This window comes from Harpia harpyja, chromosome 5, assembly GCF_026419915.1.
Source record: "Harpia harpyja isolate bHarHar1 chromosome 5, bHarHar1 primary haplotype, whole genome shotgun sequence".
Taxonomy (NCBI): Eukaryota; Metazoa; Chordata; class Aves; order Accipitriformes; family Accipitridae; genus Harpia; species Harpia harpyja.
In genome coordinates, this window is record NC_068944.1 from 65,471,399 (window position 1) to 65,491,827 (window position 20,429).

The following is a 20,429-nucleotide window of genomic DNA, read 5'->3' on the forward strand; positions in this document are numbered from 1 at the left end:
CCAGTTATTAATTCTAGCAGTTAATGGTTTGCCCCAAAATTCTGTTATAACAGAAGAAATGCAGTCTTATGGGTCTCTCATCTGACAACCCTAGCCCTGAACGCATTGACCCCAGCTACCAAGGAGGGTCCCACAGCCATGCAACTCTTAGAGAGGACATGGTAATGTATCAAGGAGGAGGAGGAGGCCTTCCCCATCGCCCAGCCATTCATCCATCCCACCAGTCCACTCCTCTCCCCACAGCCCAACTTCTTCCCTCTCCTGCCCTCAGGGTATTGAAGGAGAAGCTGCAAATGCCTTTTTAGCTATATCACCTAACTTTTCTCAGCTTGAAAAGAGAGAAGAGTAGATAAATCTCAAGTGCCGCCTACTTGTTCATCCCTTCCCGTAAAGAGCAGATTTTGGGGGCAGATTAGCAGTTACACTACTATAAACAAACAAGAACACCACAAGAAACATCCAACTTTACACAAAAGGAGGATTTGGATCCATAGCAGTAAAATAGTTGGGAGCTAAGGTTAAAAACCCACATTCACCTTGATCTTAAATTCACGACCCTTTGTGGGCAAGGATGTAAAGGGCTTCACAGTGGTAGATCACACTTCTGTAACAGCCTGTGCACACTGCAACAGCATAGCACAACAGGGTGGTTTGAGGATGAGGGGAGAGTTAACCAGAGTTTCACCCTGATTATTGTCATTTTTGTTCTTTTCTGGATTTGAATTACATCCTTTCAAGTTGCTTTACTTTAATGTTGGATTGTTGATTTCTTCCCTAGTTAACAGTAATCTAAACAGATAATAAACACAGCCCACCAGGAAAAAAGAGAGTAACAAAAATTCTTGATATAAATCAGGACTTTGACTCTAGCAGGCTCAATGACTTCTTCAAAGGACTTATTGATATTCAAATAGTAAAACATGTCTGTACCGATAATGATAATGAAGTGCTATATGCCTTTCATCCAAGGATCTCAAGCTGTAGCTCACAACAACACTGTGAATTAAGTACGGTCTCTCCATTTCACAGAGATTTTGTCTACAGCCAGAGAGCAGCTCAATAACAGCACAAGGAGCAAGGCACAAATTCCTTGGGGAGGTGTGGAGGGGGATTTTTTTATACTGGTAATGCGCCCATTATAGTATCTTTACCTTTGCTCTACCCCCCACACATATGAAAGTCCTTTCTCTTTCTTTTGCCCACCTACAACACACAGTAACAGAAAAAAACCCCAAGTTTCCCAAACCAAAGGCCAGTCCTGCTAAATCTGTACTATCCATTGGGAAGGAAAGATTTCCACCTCCCCAGGAAGCCCCACAGAACTGCTGATGTCCACCCAGGGCTGACACTGCTCCAGCATGCTGCAGTGGTGCCAGCACAGTGATGGAAACGGTCCATCACCTCCTTAGTGCTGGGTCCAGGGCTCAGTCTTTGCCCAGCACCTCACGCCATCTGTGCTTCTACCAGTAGAAGCATTATCAAACTACCTCTTAAGAGGCAAGAGGCAAAAACCAAGATAGATGGGACCTGTGCTCTGCAAGAGCAGCCATAACTCATTCTCAGTACCATGGTCACTCTCCACAGCAGAGCCCTGCCCTCTGCGAGCCCCACACCAGGTATGTGACTCGGGGGATCCGCTCCCTCATCAGTGGAGAAAAAACCCGGGCTGCAAAGCTGAACATCTAAACCATGCTGCTCTTTGAGGAGAATCCAGCCTTTGCTTTGTATACCAGTGGCTGCTCGTGCCTGGCAACATCTAAGTATGGTCCTGTTTACCAAGCAGGAAACAGGCAGGGTGGAGGCATGAGCCAGCCCACACTTTCATCAACAAGACATCCAGACTCTTCTCTACTGCCTAATACTTGCCTCCCTGCCCCCTCCGCCACCCTTAAATTACACCAGCATGAGCCTGAAGAGGTACAGGAGCTAAATGTCCTTCATTCCTTAATAGACTAGACTAGACTAGACTAGGCTAGACTAGAATAGTTCAGCTGGAAAGGACCTACAGTGATCATCTAGTCCAACTGCCTGACCAGTTCAGGGCTGACCAAGTTAAAGCATGTTATTAAGGCCATTGTCCAAATACCTCTCAAACACTGACAGGCTTGGGGCATCGACCACCTCTCTAGGAAGCCTGTTCCAGTGTTCAACCACCCACTTGGTACAGAAATGCTTCCTAATGTCCAGTCTGAACATACCAAGTCTTGTAGTCCTTTTAAAGAAAAATAGTTGTGCTTTGGATTAGCAGTGAAACTGGGAGTGCTGGCGGGTCCCAAACTACACACGGTCATCTGTCATAGACTTTTACTGAAAAGGCATGGAGTTTCTACTAGTACTCCAGACATCACCTATATAAATAATCAATCAGCCTCACAGCTAAAACTGCATCAGAAAAACATTCAGGAAGTCTATTTTTGGGCAGTCTGTCCTATACTAGCGTCATAGATCCCTGACTTCTACTTAAATATGTTTGTCTCTATTTCATCTTCACGCTCTTCTGCTAACTTCTTACGTTTGTTATCGGCATTCATGTCTCGAGTTTTTTGGTGCAAGGACTAGTTTTTACTATGTCATATTAAATCTGGTTGAAACTCAGGTTTTGTTTTAAAGAAGTTTCAACTTTTGTTTTCATGCCTTATTGTAACAGAAGTAAATACATCCAAATTCACTAGAATTGTTTTATATTTAAGATTTTGAAATGCCATTTCAGCATCACACAGGGATATTCCATGCTTACATAAATTACATGCTTATACACCAACTACAATTCAAAATGTTAAATCTCACTGACTCCGTTACTGTGCATTACTGACATGTTATTAAATAATGTAAGAAAAATTTTTTTAAAAGAATGCATGAAAAAGGAACCAGTTTGGGGAGTGACAGCTTTGCAATAAATCTTGCAAATACTTCTTTCAGTGAATCAGTACTTCCCAATGCAAAAAAAAAAAAAAAATTAATCAAAGTAATGAAGCAGCTTACATCTATAGCTGCCTTTGGAGTAAACAGCTCTCAGTCTGTGTTGCACCTCCCTGTTGTCCTGGGAAGCTCAGGTAATTCCCAGATGCAGCTCAGTGCTCAGAGCCCAGAGCCCAGAATGAATGGATACTAGCCAGTTCCTCTGGCACATTTAAAATGTACCTGCTCAATTTTACCTTCTGATTGTAATTCTCAGTCCAACCCTGAAATGGACAACAGATAAGGAAAATTCCTTATCTGTTTCTCCGCGTGTCCTTGGTGTGAAGTCTATGAACTATACCTATACTTGCTGCGGCACTGCCACTCTGAGCAGCTGTCAGCTGGCACCACGCTGCTGGGAACGTGTCTTGGCTCATTCTTCCTAGCTTCAAAACCAAAGCAAACTTTTCCCATTAGAGGGCCAAATCCTGCCAATGAGTAACTCAATCCTTAAGATTGGATCCCTGCTGAAGTTCCGTGTAAGGATCACATTGCTCAGGACTCCTGCCACTGGAAAAACGTGATCTGTGCACACTAAGTGCTGGAAGGATCAGGCCCACACCTTCTGGGTTTGGCTGAATGAAGTGCAAGCAGGATTTTAGGGTGATTTAAAAAGCAGATGAGAAAACCTTTTCAGTCCATGCACCACAGCCTCATTCCTCCAGGGAAGTCGTGTCTCCTGTGCTATGTACAGAAGTACCTTTGTATTATGTTCCAAGACTTTAAAAGCACCAACAGAACAAATTTCACCTCAGAGGCCTATTTCTTTTTTTTTTCTTCCTATTCCTTAATATCATCACCAGAAATTGATGAAAAGCTTTTTACACTGCAGTAAGATTTACTGCTTATTGGTATTACTAGCTGTGACCATTCGGACATGTTCCTTCATTGGGAGGAGATGCTCCCTCGTGAGGCCTGACATTAACCTTTTAGTGCTGCCACCAAGAAGGACTCTTATCAGTAAAAATGCAGGCAAACAACAGATTTTAGTAATTATTTTAACCTAGTTTCTTCCAGCCTAAAATGTAACAATGGCCCCTGTGTCTAGAGGAGAATGACATAGATGCCACTAAGATGCTCTGCATCTTTTCTCTTGTTGCTGTGTTTGTACTATTAAAAATATTTTCCAACACACTACATTTGGCATTGGTTTGTATTAAGGATCTTCTCCTTGGTATCTTGCAGCTTTTTTAATCAGGTGACAGACAAGACAATTCCCTACCTCCTTCAGAGTGAACCCACAGGCAGGTTAGGTGAAAGAGACATCTGAGAACTGCTGGCTCTAAAAGCACCAAACTTCACTCCTGCTCTGAAATAACAGGCTCACCAAACCATTCAAGAGTAGACACAGACTTAGGTATCTCTTAACTGGGACCCAGTCTTCAAGGAGAAGCAGAAATCCTATGCAGGGCTACCAGCTCTAGTGGGAAAACCATATGTGTAACTTCCTCCGTTCCCATTAAAACCACATTTCACCCCAGCTTTCTAAGAACTGGAGGTGACTCAGTGCCATCAAGCAGGTATTTCCTTCTGGGCCCTTTAACACAGGTATCTTCTCATGCTGAACAGAAATCCAGTTCAGCCTGGTCCCACAACCCTGCTATGACATGATCTCCAGCCTGCACTGGAGAAGTATCTGCACTAGAAAACTCATGCTTTCTACGTCCATGCTTGGTCTCAGATAAAAATTAGCTCAGCTATAATCCAAAGGAGCCCCTTTATAGCCAGCATATGCTTTGGCAGCCTGCCAGCAGTGCTCTCCTAAAGCCATCCAGCAAAGTGACACCATCAGTTATAAGATCTATGTGTGTCAGGTCACTAGGTTATGAAACGGAAGTGTCACAAGCATGTAAGGACATGGTTTGGGCTCTGCTGTGAAGGAAGATCAAATTATTTTTGTGGAATCAGATTACTGTCTTGGGATATATTCCAGTGGGAAAGGGTCACTGCATTGTAATAGCATTTCTACTGGGAGATATCAGTTCCAGTATTCAGAATAGTTAAAAACCCCTGAAATAAGTAAAAATGCGAATCAATGGGATGCCACTATTCCACTGCAGCTAGCACAACTGTGAGGTACTGTGCACTTGGATGGAAAAATCCAGCTTAGGCTGTACACTGCACTGTGTTGGACTACAGTAACAATCAGAGTCACTCTTTCCACAGGAAATGACAGCAACACAAAATGAAAACCATGATAATAAGCAATATGACTCTCCCACGTGTTACTTCCTAGTAACACCTAAGAACACACACACTTGTAGCACGCTTCGAAAAAGTCAGCTCCATTGCAGAACTATCATGAGCAATGAGTGTGTGTCCCTCTGAATCAGTCCTCCTGGCCTTCAAACGAAACTGAGGACCAGGAGAGTGACAGAAGCTGAGAACTACGATACAGTCAAAAAAAAGAGAAAAATGTTGAAAGAATGAAGCCAACGTGTGAAGCATCATTACATTGTGCTGATTCAAACAATGCGACCTGCATGGGTATTTTTAAAATACACTCCATGGCAGAGAGAACGACAAACTCTCAGGCTAGCGATACAGCTGTCAAACCTCAACATCTTAAACTATACAGATATATGTGAAAAAAAAGTGGCCGATACCAATAACCATCTTGATTTAAACTTGAGAAAGACTGCTAGGGTAATTCCTGTTCTACAGTTGCACTTCTGTAGTGGTCAGTTATCACTGACTATGGTAGTAACCACTTGGTGGGAGCAATACTAAAAAATAAAGCATAGGGGGGGAAAACACCCTTAAAAGAAGGTCAGACAAATATAAAAAAGAAAGAAGGAAAATTACACAGATACTGATAAAGTTTCTGAATTGCAATGCAAGAGATTACAGGGGAACCCATCCCCCGCAAACGCCCTTCTCTCCCCTCTTCTTCTTATCCTTCTCTGCAAAGGAAAATGTTAACTTTTATTTATGCCTATACGTAAGTGCTGAGAATCAAAGGCATTACACCCAGCTTCTGGGCAAGCCAGCACACTGCAGAAAAACAAAAAGGCCATTATTTGGATGGAAGAAGAAGTCTGTGTTACTGATTTGACTGGTCCCTTTTTTATTAGCAGCTGTTAGAGCTGGGATCAGAGAGCGTGCTGGTGTGGTGCAGCTGTTCCACACATGTTATAAATAAGGGCTGTTAAAAGCTCATCCTATTTTTAACGCTATGAAAAAAAACCAAGAAGTCATAGAAATTCCCCATTAATGCCTTGTAAATGGAACTTTTCTCCTATTCTTGACTTTAATGCCCAGAACTGAATGGACAAAAAAGGCCATTCTTAAAATAATATTCATTAAAAAAGAAAAGAAAATGCAGTTTAGTGGAATTGGATTAAGCCAGCCCAGAAGATGTAACCAATTAGTGTGTACAGTGTCTTTTCCTTCAAAAGCAGACACTTAATCAGGATGAAAACAAACCCCTGAGATTCTATTTCTACTAAAAATGTTGGATTACTGCACTGAAGAGTTTCTCCAGCACAACCCAAAAGCTGAATCCAGCACCTCACGGCTCAGACACCACCACCCACCCTTCCCAAACCAGTGATCGCTTGCCCCTCCCTGGGTTGCCGTGTGTGGCCAGAGCCCATTGCCAGCTCTTGCTCACCAAACCCAATGGTGAAAAGGTCAACGACAATTCAACGCGAAGGCAAAAATGCAGCCCCGGGCAAATCCCCCGCTCACCTGTTTTCAGGGTCTGACACCGTCATGTTGCGCGTCACATAGCACATCTTGAGCGGTATTGTCTTCTTGTCTCTGTGGATGGAGAGCGAAAGCTGCGACAGGGGGTCGGCAGAGGCACAACCCAAGCGGGGAGATTCGGGGGGAGGCGTCTCCCACCCAATTTCTGAAACAGGAGAGCCTTTCTTCACATAGGGGGTGGCTTCTCTCATGTATTTCACTATGGAAAAGAAAAAAAAAAAAAGAAAAAGGAAAGCAGTAAGTAAATGGATATTCCGTAGTTGCATCCCACGTGAGTTTTTTGAACTGGGATCAACCCTCAGCACTGGTTATTGTCTCTACTTGTCCAGCATCACAGCATTGGAAGGTGCACAAATACAGAAGATGGAGATCTGACTGCTGCCAATCTCAGTATGGTGCAATGAGTAAAACAAGGGAAAAGAACAGAATAGGTGAAATAAAAACATATAGCTAGTGTAAGACCAGCAGAGCCATCCGACCTCTACTTGACAGGCTATAAGTCCTTGTGCGGCAATTCCTATGTACAGAAGTCGTGAGCTGACTGAGGTATAAGGAAGTTTTTAAGAAAGACATTCAACCAAGTGACAGTGAATCTATTATTCCCCTATCTAAAATGTTCCAGTGATACTCCCAGTGCTGCAAACTCACATCGTGCTTCTGGTTCACGCTTGTCAGCGTCCCGCCACTGATCTTGACAGCTATTTCTGCTTGCTGGGAAGCAGTTTTAGCTGATCTACTTGTACATATATAGAGAGAGTAAACAAAAACTAATTCACCTCTTAGCCTTCTCTTGGGGAGATAAAATTGAGTTTGAGCCTTTCATGAGAGTGGCAGTGTCAGATTAGATCTCTTCTCAGCCTCTTCCAATGCTTTTTTCCAGTATGGATAGGAAAAGTGAATGTAGGATTCCCAAATGATCTTAATGTATGCAAAAATCAGTACCTCTTTGTCCTGGTTTCAGCTGGGATAGAGTTAACTGTCTTCCTAGTAGCTGGTATGGTGCTATGTTTTGAGTTCAGTATGTGAAGAATGTTGATAACACTGATGTTTTCAGTTGTTGCTAAGTAGTGTTTAGACTAAAGTCAAGGATTTTTCAGCTTCTCATCCCCAGCCAGCAGGAAAGCTGGAGGGGCACAAGAGGTTGGCACAGGACACAGCCAGGGCAGCTGACATAAACTGGCCAAAGGGGTATTCCATACCATGTGACGTCACATCTAGTATAGGAACTGGGGGGAGTGGGGGCAGGGATTCGCCGCTCGGGAGACTGGCTGGGTGTCGATCGGCGGGTGGTGAGCAATTGCGCTGTGCATCATTTGTACATTCCAGTCCTTTTATTATTACTATTGTCATTTTATTAGTGTTATCATTATCATTATTAGTTTCTTCTTTTCTGTTCTATTAAACCGTTCTTATCTCAACCCACGGGTTTTGCTTCTTTTCCCGATTTTCTCCCCCATCCCGCTGGGTGGGAGGGGAGTGAGTGAGCAGCTGCATGGTGTTTAGTTGCTGGCTGGGGTTAAACCACGACACTCTTTTACACTCGTATTTCATATTCCCCTCTTTATGCAGGCAAATATTGCAACATTTTCCCTGTTTTTTAATTCTTTTGGCAGTTCAAGATCACTGTTGCTTTTACTTCTCATGTGCTTGGCAAATCTGCCAGCCAGTGTCCTTCTTCACAAACCTGACAGAGCTCAACCAAGAAAAGACCTCACATTTAAGCACCCCGGTTAAACGTATATATCCAATGTACACAGCTGTGGCTGCCTAACTGGCTCTTGCCACTTGATTGTACCCATGACTCAAACAGCGATGACACGAACCGAAAGGGTAGGAGCACTGTCAACTTATTTGGGGAAGTTATTAAAATGCTGTGAGAGAAGATTTCAAGGAAATGGTGCATATCATCGTGTTAGCTTGGCTGAAGAAGCTGGGTATGACTGAGTAACGAAAAGATGGGTAAATTACAAGGTGAAGGAGGTTAAATTAGGGAAAGCAGACTGAAGTTTTTAAGTTCAACGTGAAAGCAATGGAAGTATTCAGAGGAGTGGAGAACAACTGTGTTTCTGTCAAAACCAAAGATAAGGTGCGTAATTTCAGCAGCAATGTTTTCAAGGCACTTCATAGCAGCTTTACCAAGAGCGATACCTGTGCAAAACTGGACTCCAGGCTCTCTGAGCATCTATTGCCACATTCTCTCTAAAACACCTTAGTGCACATCTTGCCGTTCCTCTTTTCTTTTTAAAAAATCTGTTAACTTCAATTATAAGGACTTCTGTGTTTAGGTATTTTACAGGATATTCCTCTGTGAGAAGGATCATTTGTGATTTATCAGAAATGCTGTCCTACCCAACACTGCTGTTTTGATTTCTTTGCCCCATATTATTCCAAGTAATTTTTGAAATTAATTTCTTCCCTGCTCAGGGAAGAGCTGGCATGGGATTCTGCCAGGTTTCCAGAAACTATTTAAGGCAAAAGATGTTGAGATTGATTTTTTGGTCTTTTTGTAGACACCTACCTGGAGTCCATTATCTAAAAACCTGTGTCACCTAACTCTCAAAACCAGTGCTCATCCTTGGATACTCCATAATTGACCTGATTTTCGAAGGTGCTGAAAATAAGCAGTTTTAGCCAGTGTCATACAGATACTGGTTTTAGCAGTCGGCATCTCAGTTTGGATGTCCTCATAGCCTTTGGGAAACAGAGAGACTGAACACATACAGATGTGGTGAATCTATCTATTCCTGTCTACACTGAGCAAATATGACTGTCATTAACTTAGATGGGAGGAACAACTAAAGCTGTAAAAACCATGTTTGACTGCAAACAAAATTTTGTTCCCTTTAAAATTAGAGCTTATCAATTAATCTGTTGAAAAAAGTAATCCAGTCAGCTTTTGAACTCCGTTACAGTGACATGCCAGCAAATGTGATGCTAAATAAAGGTCCAGGTCTCAAAAGTGTAGCTATTATTTCATCTGTGCAATTTTCATTCTTGTTCAGCTGCAGCTATAGGCATTCAACCTGAGCATCTTTTAATTAAGGAAAGGAGAGAGGGGGAGGGGAGAGGAAGGAAGCTGAAGTGAAAAATTTGGCTCTAAACTTAAGCAGGAACACAAAATGTGAATTTAATTCCCCAGAGGCAGGGACAGAAGAAAAGAGCTGTCCCTTCCATGTGCCAAGAAGCCAAGTTTCCATGTGATGCACTGGTGAATTCATGGCAGGCAGCTGCACTGTTTCAGAAACTCCTGTGAAAGAGGAAGCAGGAGCAAGAGGAGAGAGCAGAAACACAACCCTCTTTCCACAAACTGAGTCTCAAACACAACAAAAGCCAAGAAAATTACCTCGTGGAAAAATGTCCTATGAAAATTCCTGCCAACTTCTGAACTCCCAGACATCTAGTTTCTACGAACTCTCAACAGGAGATGGTTGCTCAGCCCCAGAGACTTACATAAATAAAGACTCATTAATATACTGGTAAACTGCTGAACACCATCTTCCTATAAAATTCTACAGGAGAATTAAAAAATAGAGTGAATACAGGTTTGCTGTGAAAAAAACCCAGATTTTTGTAGTTTTGTATTAATTACTTCCCACTTCCCACTAAATACAAGCACTAGATTCATCGCTGAATTCTGCTGGGTTTTACAAACCAGACTTTATGGCTCTTGCATATTCAAATGTGTTTCATATTTTAAAAGCCCCCAAATGGATACATATAAATGTATAAATGGAATATGGGAGTGGAACAGGTGGCAGAAATTGATCCATTTATATATTTTTTTTGTATTATTTAAATTTCAGAGCCACTGTTTTCCATTTGCCCCATCAACATCCATAATTCCATGTCCATAACCAAAGTCCAGTTTATGAATTTAGCTGAAATAAGGCACATGCTGTTCAGATGACTCGTAAGTTTTATCAGCAATTATTTCCTATTTACCTCTAAACTCTGGATGCAAATACTGCAGAACACTCTGTTTTATACCAATGCACCAGTAACCCTACTACACACACAGCAATTAATGGTGACCCCACACGTGTCTACATTTTGCAGTCTGTCCATTAACCAGTTCTTAATCCACAAAGTAGAAAACAAGTTGATACCAGTATGTATTATAGGCATATTCCTATTCCACACTGCACTATCTGAGAATCTTGGATGCAGCACAGTTAATGTATAACTGAAGTTATACAATTCACTTCCATCATCAAGTTTTAAAACCAGAAGAAATACGATACAGACTATTGGATGTTAAAGTAATAAAGTGGATAATATTCTGTTTTCAGATCATTACACTCAAGAGCTAGACTTCCCTTTGGATACGGTAGCACAAATTCAGGTACCGACTGAAAAAGAAAGCGGCTACAGAGAACACTGTTTTTATATATTGCAAATGAAACTACCTAATGGATTAAAACCCCCAAACATTTAATAAAATTAAATAAGGCATGCCATTGTATAACAACTCTGAATTATGTGTAACTGTTCTATAGGCATGTATATATATATGCCTTCAGAACAGATACATATGTCTAAAAGGTATACAAATATTAAATATATATTTATATAAAAATGCTACATCCTTTAAGACCACCAGAATGTACTCTGCAAATACAAAAACCAACATGCAGGGACTGAGAAAAAATTCTAATGGTTTCATTATTATAACTCAATTTACTGAAAGACTGTAATTTCAGTCGAGAGTTGTCTAAACTCATCCATTTGATGCTATAGCTCAACCTCAGAGATCCTTATATTCGGTACTAATTAATGATCCGTACCCTTTTGGTGCACCACTAATAAGAAACTGTGGTCAAGCAATTAAAATTCCAATCTCTGGGGCACCCCTCCCCACAAAGAGAAGAGGAAGGGAAGTGGCAATCAAGTGAATTAATCCACTGATACACATTGAAATATTTTGCATTTATTTTTTGATCTGCAAGACAGGCAATGTAGCTTCCAAAAAAGCACTTCATTTATACACACTTCTGCCAAGTCCCAAGTCTCCACAATTAATCCTTTGTTACTGTTCACAGATGACTTCTTTGGGAGGAAGAAGCAGGCTTTTAATGAGAGAAATACTACAGACCAACTTGGTCAGGTTTTTGGCCAGATGCAGTTCTGAGGAACTGGAACTCTTCTGACACATTCAAACTGTTTCCTAGGAGGGAAGACAAAGACCACTGAAGAGAAGCCAGCACTCCTGAGTAAAGCTCTTTCGTTACTACAGGAACAGGATGTATAGGTTTACAATATGAAAGCAAAAAGAAAAACATACCCAGATCTGCTCGAAGAAAGATGATCAAGGAATTCCCCTTTGCAGGGGAAAAGCACAGAGTCTCCTCTTTAGGCATTCGTTCTCTCCTAAGTAAATACTCGGAGACAACTACCAAAGGTAAGTAGAAAACATCACCCAGAAACCTCTTGAGGCTATTTTCAAAGGATGTGCTAATGTTACTGATACCTATACCCGAAAAAGATAGGTTTTCCAAAGTTCCCATAAATCCACCTTCATCTGGTCTGCTTCCTGCCAGGGTGAAAGATGGCCCAGAGACGAGGAGCTAGGCCAGTCCTCCACCATACTTAAGACTTTTTAAGACTGCATGCAGGGATCAACCTTTGGAGTCACTCAAGCCCACAAATTGAACATGATGAGATCAATTGCTTTTATCAGCTTACTGAGTATGAAGGGGCTGTTTGACTCGTCTGTGCTGAAGCAAGTACACCAGACCACCTGCAAGAGTGTTGCGGGCAGCATGGCATACAAAACTTCTTGCAAAAATGATTCTTTGTTGGTTTGAGAAGAGCTGCTAACACAGAACTAGAGGAGGGCCCAACCTGCTGGTAGGCAGTTCCCACCTGGAAAGGAGGAAACAAAAGAAGACAAACACTTCTGAGATTGTAGATAACACCACTACAAGTCCAAGTTAACAACTCAGAGCCATCTAACAGCTGCTGAAGTGATACTGTCCCAAGAAAAAAAAAGTGGATGGTAGCAAAACCTAGAAGTAAACACTGCGGGTATGTGGCCTTCAGAAGGGCAGATCAGCCAAGCAAGTCAACCACTCAGCACGGTTCTGTCATTTTGCTTGATGAAACATTAAAACACAGAATTTGCAGTTTAGGTAAGGCACAAACCAAAATGCCCCAAATGGTTTCAAAGCTAGTTGTAACTGAAAGGAGAAGTCTTGCCATAAAATTTATAAACTGTGCCCAAGTAATGTCAACATAAATGCAGAGTATTTTAAGCTATCGTCAATGGAACTGAGATTAACAGAGCTGGAGGAAGGTCGACCGTATTAAAATAAATTCAGTATCATGATACCAGAATTTGCCTGCTAGGTTTTATGTTAGAGATCAAAGTTCCACTAAACTCAAGCAAACCGCACGCCCTACAGTGAAGACGTGTGTATAAAAATGAGATGAGAATCTGTCCAGCTGCTGGTGCCATCATCAAAACTAAGACCCAAATGCTTCAAGAAAAGGGTTTATGAATCAGATCATCTATGAAGATGTGTCGCATGACCCTTTCAACAGCTTTAATATGGGCATAAACCAAAAACCAGTCAACAATCCTGCTTGTGAGTGTTTCCACTCCACTTCCTACAGAAACATCTGTTACTACATTCAGACAAGTAACATCCATTAACATCATCTGCTTTCCCCTGTGCTGAAAGGGATTTGAAATAGTAAACCTCTTGATCTGCCAAGAGCATCAGATCTCTACCTCTGGGAGATGATACACATTAGTTAAAATAAACACCTTGTGAGAATACAAATCCCCTCTATGCTTTGGCCATTTCTCATACTATAAGGAGACTAAGCTGAATTTACCATTTTCTGCTGTTTTTAAATTAATTGAGCTGAATTCAGTGTATGTTGCTTCATCCCTTAAAGACACAGGCTTGGATCTAAACTGTAAGAGGCTGTTTTTAAAATCCTTTTAAAAATGCACTCAATGTACACACTTACTATACTTTTTATAAGGAAGACATGAATGAGTGTTTTGAAAGAGTAATTTCAGAAAGATCCAGGAGACAATCACGCCTTTAAGATAAAGTTTACCTGAAGGGAGGGCGTTAGCAATGGGTGCCAAAAGGCTGCTGGTAAGCAACCAGGCTTCAAGTTCAAGCTTTCAGTGGGCTGCAAACAGGACCTTGAAAAAGATCAACAATTGCATTTTAAAAATATGAAGAATACTTCACAGTGTCCCTTTAAATTAGCAGCTGCTTTTATAAAAGAGGTGGAGCAATGTTTAGCAGTGCTGTAAGCACCATCACACGCTTGCACCCCAAAAATGAAGGCAGTTCCTCTTCAAAGCACCTTGCAATCAGCAATTTTGCATGGTTAAGAGAATTTCTTTGTCAATAAGGTAAGAAGAATTGCGGTCCAGACAGCAGACTGAGGGATCAGCATGTCCAGGCCCCCATCACATAGGAGAAAACAGGAGAAAACGGGCTGCTCTCAGAAAGCCATGCAAGGGTGCAGCCTGTGAAACCTCGTGGTTTTGATAACCCAAATAGGGCACACTGACCAGCCACACTGTGTTATCCATAGCAGGGCTCAAAAAAGTAACTTGCCACCAAAGATGTCTTAGAAGTCAAGAAACTGTAGGAGGAAACTCAGCGTTGAGTCTTGGCAGGAGCCGTGGGCAGCCCCTGCAGATGCCTTCTCCTTCCCACCTGCACCTGCACCAGGGACCTTCCTTTTCCGCTGATGTCAGCACTTGTGGACCTGGAGATTACATTGCCAGGCCATCCCATGCCTCTGTGTAACACCAAAAATTCTTCAGAGAGTTACTTTTCCTCAGTTTCCTTTCCTGAGACATTGCCTATGATGTGGGCTGATTCAGCCACTGATTCCCTAGGCCTGATGTTCCCCTTTAGTAAATAAACACTTCTTCAACCCTTTCTGAGTTTCCTCAGTGCAAATGTTTCTGGGGAGTGAGGGCTTTAAATGTCTTCTTATCTTATGTAGCATATCAATTTTGTCAACTGCAAAACCTAGTAAGTATTAATCCATTTTCATTCCTCCACAAAGCCATGGTTTTATACTCTGCATAGAGCAAGCATGAGCAAAGCACACAACTTACTCCCCTCCAGTCTATATTAGACAGCTTGGAAGCTTCGCATGCAGTTAGCATTTCCCACCCACTTCTTCCTGATGTCACTTGGAGCTGGTCACTGCTAACCATCCCCTTTCAGCTCCTTGGCGAGTTACATTACCGGGTTCTAACAATAAAGTCCATGTTTGAGGCTAACAGCACACATGTTCAAGGAAGCAGGACCAGTTTCAATGCCAGGGTGAGATTTTTGTGTTTCTGTTCAAAACAGGTTAACGGAAACTAAACAGACACAAAATTGTGTCACACACAATCACAGCGAAACCTGAGGCTAGATCACTGGCCTGGTTCAAAGCTCTAAATACGTGACACTTGCTAGCACTGAGCTGATGGAATGATCAAAAATAGTCACAGGTTGTCGGCAATCTGGTACACAAAAATTTCAAACTGGTAAATTAATAATAAACTAAAGACAGTCTCTTTACAGCTGATGTTGCTCAATACTTCCCATTATAATTCCTATTACTCATACCTAGTACACTGAAAGTGTTCCAGTTTCCTTCAAGTGATTTAGTTTATTTTAAATTTCAAAGTTTCTGTTTCAATAAATTGGATCTATTCAGTTCTGGTTTTTGACATGTCACTAATGATAAATGCATGAATTCTAGTGGCAAGATCCCATAAGCTATTCATCTGTCTTCCAAAAACTTTACATACTTCCCCATATGCAGACATATCTCTCTCTTCATAATCTGAAAAACAAATTTTAGCTTGTAAATATTCTGTAAACCCCAGAAGTACAGTGTTTGGTTTAAAAGGGGATGCTTACAGCTTATCTAGACGGAGACACTGATGCTATCTTGAAGAGCTTGTACTCAAAGGAAACAGGGAGCAGCTACATTGCACAAGTGTCCCTTATCTAATAAACTAAAAATTGAAAAAGACTACTGTCAAAACCTGCAAGCAGTAGCTACCTAACTTACTACATTTTTATGTAAAATGTGACACAGCTCATTTGCTACATTGTTATGTGACTTCATGAACTATACAATTAGAACTATGCAAACCTTTCATAATGGAAGTGGAAAACATCTGAAACAGGCAATTTGGGAGCTGAACATGGAAAATAGCAGTCACATTTTGAGAAAAAGCTTTGTGGGACCTCTAAGTCACTCATTGATAATCAAACTGGATCTTCTGCTTGTCTCCAAGGCAGAATGCTTCATAAGTTAAAAAAATTTAAAAAAAGAGATCTTAGTCACATGATATTAGGACTAGGTCATCATACTCCTTGTAACTCTACTCAAAGTACAACAGAAAAATGTGGCTTCACGTAAAGCAGGGAAGTGGAACAAAATACATTTCTTCAGTGGACCTCCAGTACTCAGATTCCTAAAGACCACCTCCTACCCAATACTGACATACTATATTTTAAGATCTCTTATCTAAATCTCAGGAATAAGTTGATTCAGAATTTCTAATGCAATGCTCATGCTTGTTGTTTCCCCCTCTCTGTTAGTATTTATAGATCCTTCTCCAATCACCCACATGCTCAGATGGAATTCAAGGTGTCTGGCATCGCCAGCATGCTGTAATTTTTCTATTTACATGAGTAATCTCAAGTGTCAGAACAAATATTTCAACCACTAGTGATTATGTGAAAAATACATAAGGGCATTACGGTTTTAGAGCATGCTGTTATTTCAGCAGTCACACAAATCATTAAGTATTACAGGATAGACTGAAAATGGCACTCACTGAGGGAAATTATTGTGCTGCGTGTGATTGTACCTGTTTTACAGATGGCTAAACTGACACAGGCAAGTTAAAATGCCTTCCTCAAAGTCATGCAGTAAGTCAGTGACAGAGTTCTCAGCACTAAACTTAATTTCTACCTCTTTAGGACTTTTCATTTTTAAGCAACCCGAAGGGATCCCAGTGCCAGTGAAAATCGGATTCACAATGCCTATAGTCCTCTCCCTATGGGAAAACCTTGAAGAGCTTCCAAGATCTCCCAGCGTTTACTTCGAAGAGCAGGGCTTCAATCACTTGCAAAATTTCAAAGTTCATCATTTTCATTCTTTACTGGACAACAGCAAGAGCTTTGAAAATGAGCAAACTCAGGGCACTCATTCAGCTAAGAACTTGCCCTATCTCCTGTGGCCTGGCTATCCATTGAAAGCCATCAGATCACCATACAAGTCCTTATTTTTAGGAATCTTTTAGTCACAACAGCTCCTCTCACAAGACATAAGAAAATCTGTACAGTAGTCTTAAGAATTCTATACAACTAAGAAAAAAAAGAAACACAAATCCAAGGAGGTCCCTAAATTGATCATGGGGAACTGGGATAAGTTTTTTCTGATCAGAGGTGGGCATAATGTAGCAACTCTATTTTTATTTATTTCAATGTGGCATAATGATAGCTCAAGACCACCTTTGCCTGGTTCGGAAGTCCAAGTACAGTCTCAAACTCCTTCTTCTCCACCTAAAGACATTTGCAGGATGACCCAGGAGGCGCGTGGCAGACCTGGAATGAGGTTTGGCTCTACACCTATCTCCTTGCTGGTCTACGGGCTAGGAGAAAACCACCTGAAGCAGACAGATTGCTCGCTGAGGCACTAGAAGGGAGACGAGACCCCACATGACACCACCCCTTGTATTTCAAGGGGTGGAGGAAGCAGGACTGTATGTCCAGCAAAGGCAATGAAAAGAGAAGGACAATGGAACATTAAGCCACATCCTTGTGCCTCAGTGCTTGGGCTTCCATTTCAATGGAGCCCTTTTATCGCAGCGATTGCGTTTTTCTCTAGGAATAAACCACCAAAACCCTAACAACAAACTACAACAATTAAAGAATAAGTGCACTAGTCATTAGTACGGGCTAAAAGGTATTCAGAAAGCAGGAGCACTTTTAGCACAGGAAATTCTCAGAATTGCAGCACCCAAAGAGACCAGGACTGAAACCCAGCTGTGCTGCCATAGGACCACGGCATCATGTGCTGCTGTTTGCAGCTCGAAGTCTCTTACCAAGATGACACTTCTTCTATTCTCATCCCCGAGAAGCTGTAGTTACTGTATCTTAAAAAATGTCAATGATCCCTGATGGAATATGGTCCTCCTGGAACTCCAGTGCATAATGCAATTTGGGAGTGAAAAGAAAGTATTTTTTTTTTCTTTTTTGGCAGGTTTATTATTTTTAAATAGCATCACTTAAAACTATTCTGCAGACAGGATCTCAGAAATGAATTAGTGAACACAGGGAACAAGGGAAGCAGTGAAAATCCTCATTAAAATCCTGAATTCAGAAACTGAATTTTTTTTCCATGAAATGGTTTTGTGGGGTGCTCTGAAAAATACATTCTCATTCAAATTCATTTCTTTTTCTACAAACAAAATAGTACTTTGAATTGACATTTTGATTATAAATGTCTTTTTAAGATCAAACTCCTTTTCTAATAAATATTGCATGGAGTGTCCCCCAGCATCCATTTTGTCAGATGGAAAATTCATATAGTTACGATTCCATCAGGTTTCTTGCAGTGGACTGGGCATTTAATCAATGAGAGCAAAGAGCATCTAAATAGGGTTAGGCTTCAAATTCCTTTCAGTGAGAAGTTAAATCCCCATTAGCTTTGAGCCATAAGCCCCCGTGGGTTTAGCATGCAGCTTAAAAGATAACTCTGAGAGGGGTCATGGCTCTTTCCTGTAGTACAGAAAGCCTATTTCACAGATCGCCCAGCAATAATAATGTAAATATAATCCTGTTTCAGTGGACACTTTATCCTTCCAGAAAACAAGCAATGTTTTCTGTCCCAGAAAAAATCACATTAATCTTCAATTTAAGGGCAAAGTAATTCCCTGCTTCATTCAAACCCTATTACAGAGAATTACTGAGACTCGCCCGGTACCACGCTGATGCTGGGGCCAGCGTGGTCCCCCCAGCTCTCTGTAGGACAAGACAGACACAGGTTGCTCTCAGCAGCTGCTGAACAGCAAGTGCAGTTGACTCGGCACATCAAAACGCATTTGCTCCCTACGCCAAATGCCAGTTTTGACTGTTCCAGGTTAGGTCAAAGCCAGGTTAAAATAGTACAACCTATTGTTTTTCAGAGTCTGCAAACTGCCTGCCAAGTACTTTTTGGTCAACTAGTATGGGAGGCTGATAACAGAGGCTGGAAAAGAAACTGGCAATTCCCAGCTGAGCTTCAAAGGGCTGTAATGAAATGCAACTCCGGTTCAAATCATCACAGAGAAAACCATTTGTTTAATCGGTGAGAAGAATGCTAATTTGTTTGTATCTCAAATTTGCCATTTGTACTACCGGAGCACTTACCAGGATTAGCGATGAACCGGGGCATGACAGCCTCAGATGCTGTGCAAACATAGAACAAAAAGCTGGTCCCCTCCCAAGGAGCTTAGAAATCAAGTACAAGCTAAGAGACAATAGGGACATGACAAGGAAATAAGCAGGCAGAAGAGCCTACAGTAAAAATCATGCATGTATCTGCCAGTGTTGTTACAGTTGTATTGTATTCCCCTGTAACGGAGACAGCTGTAGCAGGTGCTGTTTGTAAAAACACTGGAAAAACATGAGGAAGAAAAGGAAATACGAGTAGGGTGATACAGTTGCTAGGATGCGTTTGCAATTAATAGTGGCAAGAATTTTCCCTGTGTTGTTATCACTGCTGCTTCCCATGCAGGGATTCCAACAAGACTTAAACTTTCAACACCACCTCAGGCATAAAAGGTTTTTGCACTGGAGTTGTTGCTTGAATTCTGCTGATAGATACAGATATAGATATAGATATAAAAGCATTCATCTGAACCAAGGACAACTCAAGCAACTGGGAGCACCTAGCCAAATGAGGATGCCCGTCAGAGCCTGTATGGACAGGGGGACTGGACTTGAGGCACATGTAATGCAAAGAAAAGTCCTCAATACATGTGCAGATTAACTGCAGCTCTGCTGAACCTCACACTCACTGGCTTGGCCTCACATGTTCAGGCCAATTCCCACAAAAGGGGAAAAAACTCCGTCCCTATATGTCTGTCCTGTAAGTCCTGAGAATAATTCTATTGCAAAAGTAAACAAGCTTGTGAGGCGAAGGCAGACTGAAAGCAAAGGATGGTGTATGTTCATGCTTGCCATTAGCATAACTGGTTTTCTTTATGCTCCAGTGTGGGAGTACCTTTGAAAAGAGGAGCTGAAAGCACAGCATTCCCATCCACATCATCTATGCTTTTACAAAGGCTTGGGGATACACAACAGGGATAACTATCTGCTTGAGGCTTGTTTGCTTTATTTAGTTCAAGGGCAGGTCTCTCTTGCTACTTGCAGAGAACACAATCAGATGATATCAGTGCTGCTGCTTTTTTTTTTTTTTAAAGCAGCACTGATGGGCACAGCAAAAAAAAATCAAGAACAGTTTCTGCCTCAAAGAGCTTCTGATCTCAGGGTCACTTACAACTTCTACCAAAGTCACTGGGTTCATCTTCAATGGGAATTAGCCCAGCTCCAGTGGTCAAAGCTGAAGATGTGAATAGTCTATAAAGAGGGAAAGAATGGGAAGTGGGAAGAAAACTAATCCCAGCAGGTAGCTGCATGAGTAGCTGTTGAACTCCAGTTCACCAAGAGATATCCCAAATGGAACCACTGGAAAAAAGTTTTTACTTCAGCTGTACAGGACCATGCCTC

General features: G+C 41.5%; 1 protein-coding gene across 1 annotated transcript in view; it reads right to left on the reverse strand.

Annotated features, from left to right (window-relative positions):
• Positions 1–20,429, reverse strand: part of SNTB1 (syntrophin beta 1) — a 117,724-nt gene that overhangs the window by 51,009 nt on the left and 46,286 nt on the right. Inside the window, exon 2 of the mRNA XM_052787155.1 lies at positions 6,649–6,865. Within this exon, the coding sequence (XP_052643115.1) occupies positions 6,649–6,865 (217 nt within the window). The remainder of the gene's footprint in view (positions 1–6,648; positions 6,866–20,429) is intronic.